At 50.9% G+C, this 7,283-nt stretch overlaps 1 protein-coding gene across 1 annotated transcript in view; it reads right to left on the reverse strand.

Annotated features, from left to right (window-relative positions):
- Positions 1-5,315: 5,315 nt before the first annotated feature.
- The window catches only part of ABTB2 (ankyrin repeat and BTB (POZ) domain containing 2), a 116,965-nt gene continuing 114,997 nt past the window's right edge, over positions 5,316-7,283 (reverse strand). The window contains exons 16-17 of the mRNA XM_010146039.1: positions 6,862-6,975; positions 5,316-5,513 (exon numbers count right to left, since the gene is read on the reverse strand). Of these exons, the coding sequence (XP_010144341.1) occupies positions 5,316-5,513; positions 6,862-6,975 (312 nt within the window). The remainder of the gene's footprint in view (positions 5,514-6,861; positions 6,976-7,283) is intronic.

The raw sequence follows: 7,283 nt of genomic DNA on the forward strand, positions 1-7,283 counted from the left end.
GAGGGGCTTCTTCAAGCAGGTGAGAATTGTCCTGGTTAGCGGCGATCCCGCCGATGCTGAGGGGCAGCGCTGCTGGAGGAGAGCGTGGCTGTTTCTGCAGGAAAGTTGAACCAGTCTTTTTTGGGTTTTCTGAGTCTGTTTTATGATTCCTGGCAGCTTTTTGGATTCCTCTGCCTGTCTATTGCTCTTTGAACAGCAAAGTGGAAAAAAGCCCTCAGATACTAAAATAAGTGAGAGATGGGGATTTTTCAAATTTTTTATTTTTTTAACAAGTCTAGTCAAACCGCATTTTCCTCTGCCTGTGCTTTCCATCAGTCAAGCTGGGTAAAAATCCCAGCTCGAGTACGGGCTACTTGAACTCAATCCAACAGCAAAGCAAAAGTGCATGTCTTTGTGTAGCCAGAAGCGCACTAAAAATACCCCACGACGCAGGAGCTGGGAAGCGAGTCTTTGAATTTTAGGATGGGTTGGTCTGGTTGCCTTTGAGCCCGTTTCCCTCTGACCGGAGCAGGTTTCTGCAGCCGGATCCCCTGCAGGTGGGGCTGTGCGTGCTGCTGGGAGCCTGGTGCACCAAGTTCGTTTGACAGCGGGCAAAGCCAGCCTGGCTGGCCGGGTCTCCTCCTTCCCTAGGCGGGGGACAGGCCTTTGCCCAACCCGGTACCCACAGGCGATGGTGCCTCAGGCCTTGTTCTGAACCCACGAGATCAGTTTGTGCCCTTTCTGGGTGCTCCCAGGATGGCTGGTGCTGCAGGTTGGCGCTGTCCTCCTCTCCCGTGCCCGGTGAGCTCGTTTGCCCGCAGTGATGGAGTGCTGTGGCTAACTGGAGCAGGACGGGAGAGCCACGTAAGCCGAGCAGCTCGCTGCAGGTGCTGGGTAGATGTGACCTAGTTGTCACTGGAATCATCCTGCTCGCTTGGAGACCCGTGAGCTGTTTTGACAGCTGGAGCGAGCTGACCTCTGCGAGGTATCTGGAAGGAAAGCCAGTGAAGCTGAGGATTTTCCTGCCGCTGAGGGCTGGCCGTACCGTCAGGAGGGGTCTCGCCTCCCCTGGCTGCGTGAGGGAGCAGCGAGCTGGGTGGGAGACAGAGGCTGGTGCCGTGGACAAGGGCAAGGCTAGAAGGGGCAGGAGGAAGTTATGTCTTTTACATTTGGCCATCGTGCTATTCCCTGGGGAGTTTTTCTGCTTCCACAGCTGGATTTTTGTTTGACTATGTCACTGCTTCTTCCCTCTGTAGTCTCTGAATCACGAGCCTGTCTCTTGGTAAAGGCCATAACACCCCGCGCACCTCGTGGCGTGTTCCGGCGCCCGCTTTGGGTGAGCAGGGCGGGGAAGGCAGAGGGTGGCAAGAGGTGGCGAGGGACACAGGTCACCTTCTCCTGCCCGGAGCAGGAGACACCGGCGTTGGGGGAAATGCGGTGCTGGGTTTAGGCAGCTGCCTGCCCGGGGAGGGGTGTGTGATGCAGAGAACTCGCTGCCCCGGGCATGAGGGGGCGTCCTTCAGCCCAGCCCTGGTGAGCTGGGCTGCTCCTTTCCCAGTTACACCAGTAGTAGGAGCCTGGGCAGTGCTGACATGACTCCAGCTCTGGGGCTGGGTGTTGCTGCTCAAGGACTTTTTCTCTGCTGTGTTGTGATTTTTTTTTTTTTTTTTTTTTTTTTCCCCTTTGTCTGAAATTTTTTTTTTTTTCTTTTCTTCCCCTTTTCTTGTGGGGCAGATTTTTTTTTTTTTTTTTTTTTTTTTTTTTTTTTTTTTTTTTTTTTTTTTTTTTTTTTTTTTCATCCTATGACTGAAATATTTTTTTTTTTCCTTCCTGCCCCTCTTCTGCTGGGGCAGACAGTGCTGAGCGCAATAATCTCTTTTCTTTGCAGTGGATTAATGGACCCCTTACGCTCCGAACCTGCCCTTTGGGGAGGCAAACTGAGCTTTGACATCCTCTGCCACAGGCAGTGGCGACAGCAGCTCGCTGGCCCTGCTCCTTGGGGAGTCTCCGCTCTCCTCTTGTCCCTCCTGCGTCTCCTTGGCGGGCTCCATCGGGGCAGGTGCGGCAAGCAGCGGCTGCTCGCTTGGGCAGCATTTGGCGAGGGCAAAGGGCCAGTCTGTGGCGATGCTGCATTAGCTGGTGCTTGCCTGCTGTGCAGAGGCTTATTACAAAGCCAAAAAAGGTTTTATTTTAGTCTGGAAGCCATCGAGCTCGTTCAGGCAGATGTGTGGGCTCTACTTATTTCCTCTGCTCCCTGAAAGAATTATGGCCAGCAAAGTTTTGTGCTTCTTCCCCAAAGCTGGGCAGACTTGTGCTCTGTTACCTTCTAGGACGCCAAGGGCAGCACAGGATAAAATAGAAGCAGCATGCCACGGGTTTCGTAAGAAATCTCTATTTACTCTACTTGTTAAAGTGCTCCAAAGGGAATCTGAGATGTTTGTACTCGGTGAGTCTTGCGAACAAGAGGGTTTGTATTGGGTTTCCATCCTGCCGGTGCAATGGCACAAGGCAAGAGCAAAACAGTCCTTGCATATCGTTCCCAGCAGACGTCTCTCAGATGATGTAAATCAAACACCGAGAAGTGCTTGTGATGGTAATTTATTGCGGAACTGGATTTCAGGTCCGGCTGCACCAGAGAGACAGACCGAGCGGCTCCCTTCGGGTAGGTGTGTGGTGGGGAATTCAGGGAAAGACAACTAGCTAGTTCTGGGACAAATCCTTGCTCTTAAACCTTTATACTTGTTACCTCCTATATAAATCCCTGTCCTTGCTTCCGCCAGTGCTGCAGCCCTGCCGGTGTGGGGCTGTCAGAGCGTCCTCTGACGCTCTTGGCTGGGGATGAAGCCTGCTGCTGCCACCGAGCCGTTCTGGCTTTTGAGGTTCTGAGGTGTGTCACCTATTGCACATTGTATTTGTTAGCATCTGGGAGGGAGTGAATCAGATGTTTAACTTCTGAGGACTGCTTGAGTACCTCCGGGTTCATAGGTGAACCCTCACCTGTCTCTTCTGCAGAGAAGAACTCTAGAATTAGGATTTTTTTTAGACATTTTTCGATGGAAAGCAGGTGAACATATTTCAGCTAGGGGAAAATGCAAGTTAAACGTCTCACTTCAAAAATTGTCTGAGCCTAGGAAAGGGAAATAAATGCCTCTTTACCCCTTGTTTTAAAGCATAATGTTAGGTGTATATACCAAAAGAAATTCAAGATGCTAAAACCGCGACTGCCTCTTCCACAGAAGTGTCTTGAAACCTGGGTTTTCTTGTTAGAAGAGCAGAATAAAGAACAGCAGCTGTGTATTTTAAAATTAACATTGTTAATAAAATCCTGGTACATTTACATAAATGACAACATTAATGTACAATTAACAAAGCATTGTAATATTACAGCAACAAAAGAGCACCTATATATTTGTACAGATAGATAGCTGGAGCAGCTCTTCCAAAATACTTCCCACGATAAAGCCTTCTGTGGTATTTTTCAGGCAGACCAGTGGTCGGTTTGAAACCCCTCTATGGCTTCCCAATAATAAATAGGGTTGTTGAAGCTGGTGATGGTCAGAAGTGGATGTGTACCTGGAGCAGAAACTGGAACCCGCCTGTCAGCTCCCTGAGCCCGGACTGATCACTCCTGCCCCGGCGAGCAATTTGTCTCTCGTGTAAATCCTTTAGGAAAGGGGCGATGTCAGGGTTTGATGGATTTGAGGGGAGATGCAATAGCTCGTTCTCCTTCCCTTGCCCTAGCTCAGCCATGGCTGTGGTGTGCTGTGGAGCTTGGGCCCAGCTCAGCCTCCTTCCAGTGTGCTTAGTTGGAATATTAATGAAGTTTTAAGAAGTGGAAGTTCCCCCCTGAAAACTTCTACTTCACCCACCTATAGTGAATGAAAGTGTCTTAGCGAATGCTTCTGGTGGGTGCTGACAAAGCTCAGGGGGAATATCTCAGGGTACTTCCTTAAAGCTATTGGTGAGAGCAAGGTCTGTGTTTTTACACCACTCACTGCCTTCCTAGGGCTGGGATTATTTAAATTAGAAAAACCACACACAAAACCATCACTTCAGACTGGAAACTAGATCAAACTGTCTCCATTTAGTCCCCTAAGCTGGAAGGCAGCCTAGGCTGAGTCCTTTTGGACCAGAAGCACCTGTCTGCTGTGAACGAGGACAGATGTGACTCTCGGGTGTTCGAGCTGAGGCACCTTGTTGGAGTGCTGCTGCCTAAACGTTAGACTGCAGCCTACCTGTGGGACCCAGCCCGGGGTGCTCCGCGCCCAGTCCCCACTGAGGTAGCGTGATGTGGAAACAGCACTAGTCCAGGGCTGTGGAAGCAGAGACTAGAGGTCAGAGTTTCTCGTCCCAGCTAGCTCCAGAGAGAGAACAGACCACCATCAAGCTCTAAGTTCCTCGAGGTCTCAGGGAGACTTTTATTGCTATTTAAGCTACTGGGCAGTTTTCCAGCATACTGCTAGCTCCTGCTACACCTGAGTCTTCTAGAAAGCATCTCCTATGGTGTCAGGTAGTTTTTTTTAAGGTGAATGTGACTATCAAAACCTGATAGCTCAAGGGTAGACAGTCTCTTCTTCCCCTCCTCGAAACGGATCCAGATTGACAATTAGCACAGTGAAACCGTATTATAAAAAAAAAAAATGCAAAAACCCGATTATCCCCTCCCTACCCCAGCTCGGTTCTTCACACTGGGTTTAAAGAGTACGTTCAGCATTAGTATTAGTTTCTACCCAGCCTTGAGCATGTACAAAATATCCCTCTCAAGGTGGAAACCTTTTGGGGAAAAAATGATGCCAGAGTCTCTTGCCATGTACAGACACTGGTGTTTATTACTGCAGTGACGTAGTTGGCGTCACCAGCCCTGGTGTTCACAGACGACCCCTTGACTGGGCAGTGGTCCTTGGGACTAGGAAACTCCTTCTATGTGGCCTTTTTACAGGAAGACATCTACGTGTATGATCTAGGTGGCCGTTACGGTGTGTAGGCAGACACTCAGGACTAGGGATTAGGTGGTGGGTCTAGGTAAGTTGCCTCTCTTCTCTACAGCCCTGCGTTGTGCTTGTTTCAATGGCAGCATTGATCTTCTCTTCGGGTTCTTCACGTGCATCCTCAGATGGTGGTTGTGCTGTGACAGTGTTTCTGTGACAGTAGTAGCACAGAGAAGGCAGCTGCCCCTCCATCAGTGGGATGAGGCATGGCGCCCTTGCCTGGGAGGGGATCTCTCGTAGGGGACTTTCATCAAGATCCAGAAGGCAAAGGGGAAAGCCACTGCTTTGCCTGACGACGCGTCCCCGTGCCGTTTGAACCAGCGCTCCTGCCACTGCCTTCCTCCCGCTTCACACCCTGGAGGTGACGTACACGGAGTGCAGGCGGCCGGCCAGGGCTGTCTGCAAGTCCCGCAGCGGGTCCAGGCCTTGTACTTTGCTGTTCCTGCTGTAGATCAGCTGCTTGAAAGAGTCCTGTTCTAGCAGGGAGCTCATGTGCTTGAGGAAGAAGCCCTCACAAAAAGAGGCCAGTTCAGGTGCGTTGTGAATCTGCAGGAGAGAGGAAGATCAATTAGAGGAAGATGAATTTTTTCTGTGTGTCACAGACCCTACAGGACATGCTTGAACTTCTTGTTTCTAATCCTTTTCCCTTTGATGTTTTCTAAGACAGGAGGATGGTAGTAAGATAGCAAAGCACTGAAGGTAGGACGAGTGATGGCTGATGGTTTTTTCTGGTGCTTTCTGCAGGCACGGTTGTGAGCAGGGAGGCACTCAAGCTGTTTTAATTCCTTCCCCTGATGACCTGCTGCTGGCAGAGCCGCTGGCCCGCGCTCCCGTCTCTTCCTCTTGAAGGAGCAGAGCAGCTGGCTGATGAAGTGGCCAAGATACCTGTTTGGCTGCGCGGGGGGCAGCTCGTGTGCCGCAGCACAAAGGGTGCGCTGCCAGATGGCACACGCAGCTCGTGGCCAGAACACGGCTCATCAGACGCGAGCCTGACTCCTAGAAAAAGGAGCTGGATGGAGGAAAATAGGGATGGTGCACTTTTTAGCTGGGTTTCTGGCTGTGAGCTGGTTCCCTTTGCTTCAGAAGCAGCAGGAGAAGCTCAGTTAACCGGAGAACAGTGGAACTCCAGCTCAGGATGAAGCAGCAGTGTGCACACCCCACCTTGAACAGTCATTTAAGGAAAAGCAGTTGTGCCTGCTCTCGTTCCCCTCTCCACCACTGCATACCGTTACAGTTTAGCTCCTGAAAGAAACCAGCTCAAGTTCTAAGGAAAAAAATGGCCCCACGTGAGAGTCGGGAATGGGGCAGGATCAGTGTGATATTACTCACAAAGTGAACACACGCAGCGTTCAGCCCTTTGTGTCGTCTTTCCGCTTGCCTTTAAGGGGTCTGACCGTGCACCTTCCCAGAACGGCCGTGTATTTCTCTATGATTTTATTGATAATGTGAGTTATTTGCTCCAGGGGTGATAATCTGCGTCACACATCAGCGTTTCTGCTAGTTCTGGAGTTCTAAAGACTGTATTTTAGCAGGAGTGGTGCTAGGAAAGGGTGTACTTAGCTGCTCTGCTAAGATCAGTTGTCCCTGCTGCTCCGAGGGTTTGGATCTCTCGGGCTTTGCTTACACTGCTGGCTCAGCCTGCCCAGACCCTCTCTCCCCTGCTCCGGGGGGCTCTTGCATCGATTTCATACACGATTGCTTTAGACAAGAAAACCGACTGGGGCTGTGCAGGACTTTACAGACAGCAGCTTGAGCACAGCATCTCGCTGGTGGCTGCGGTTGGGGTGGAGTTACTGGCGCCGCAGGTGCCCGCAGTGGTGTTACCAACGCCAGGCTGCAGAGCACACGCAGGCTGGTGGAGCGTGAGTCTTCAGCCGGGCAGTTTGGCGTTTACCTTTGCATATTTATAGATGTGAACAGAGTTTTCCAGGCTGATGGTCTGGGCGCAGAGGATCTCACAGTGTCTCTGGAGGCCGTCCAGTTGGAACAGGCTGGCAGCCGACAAGAGCTAGCGGGACAAGAGAGGAGCTGTTTGAGATTGTGAGCTTTGAAAGGCTTTTAGGGAAGGGAAACAGAACTGATGATTTCCTTGACGAGCTCTAGACCCTGCAAAGCCCCCTTCCCTCTCCTCAAGAAAAAAAAGAAGTTGTGTGTAGGCTTTAGCTTTAAGCTTTAATTTCACCAGACCTCTTGTGCCTGAGCAGCGTTGGTGTAAAGAGGGTCTGTTTGTCGAGGGAAAGTGCTCCCAGACTTTGCAGCACCACCAGCAGCTCTGCAGAGCTTCAGTTCTCTGCAGTCGCTGGCCCCTTGGTGTTT

This window comes from Buceros rhinoceros, unplaced genomic scaffold (assembly GCF_000710305.1).
Source record: "Buceros rhinoceros silvestris isolate BGI_N320 unplaced genomic scaffold, ASM71030v1 scaffold632, whole genome shotgun sequence".
NCBI classification, from domain to species: Eukaryota; Metazoa; Chordata; class Aves; order Bucerotiformes; family Bucerotidae; genus Buceros; species Buceros rhinoceros.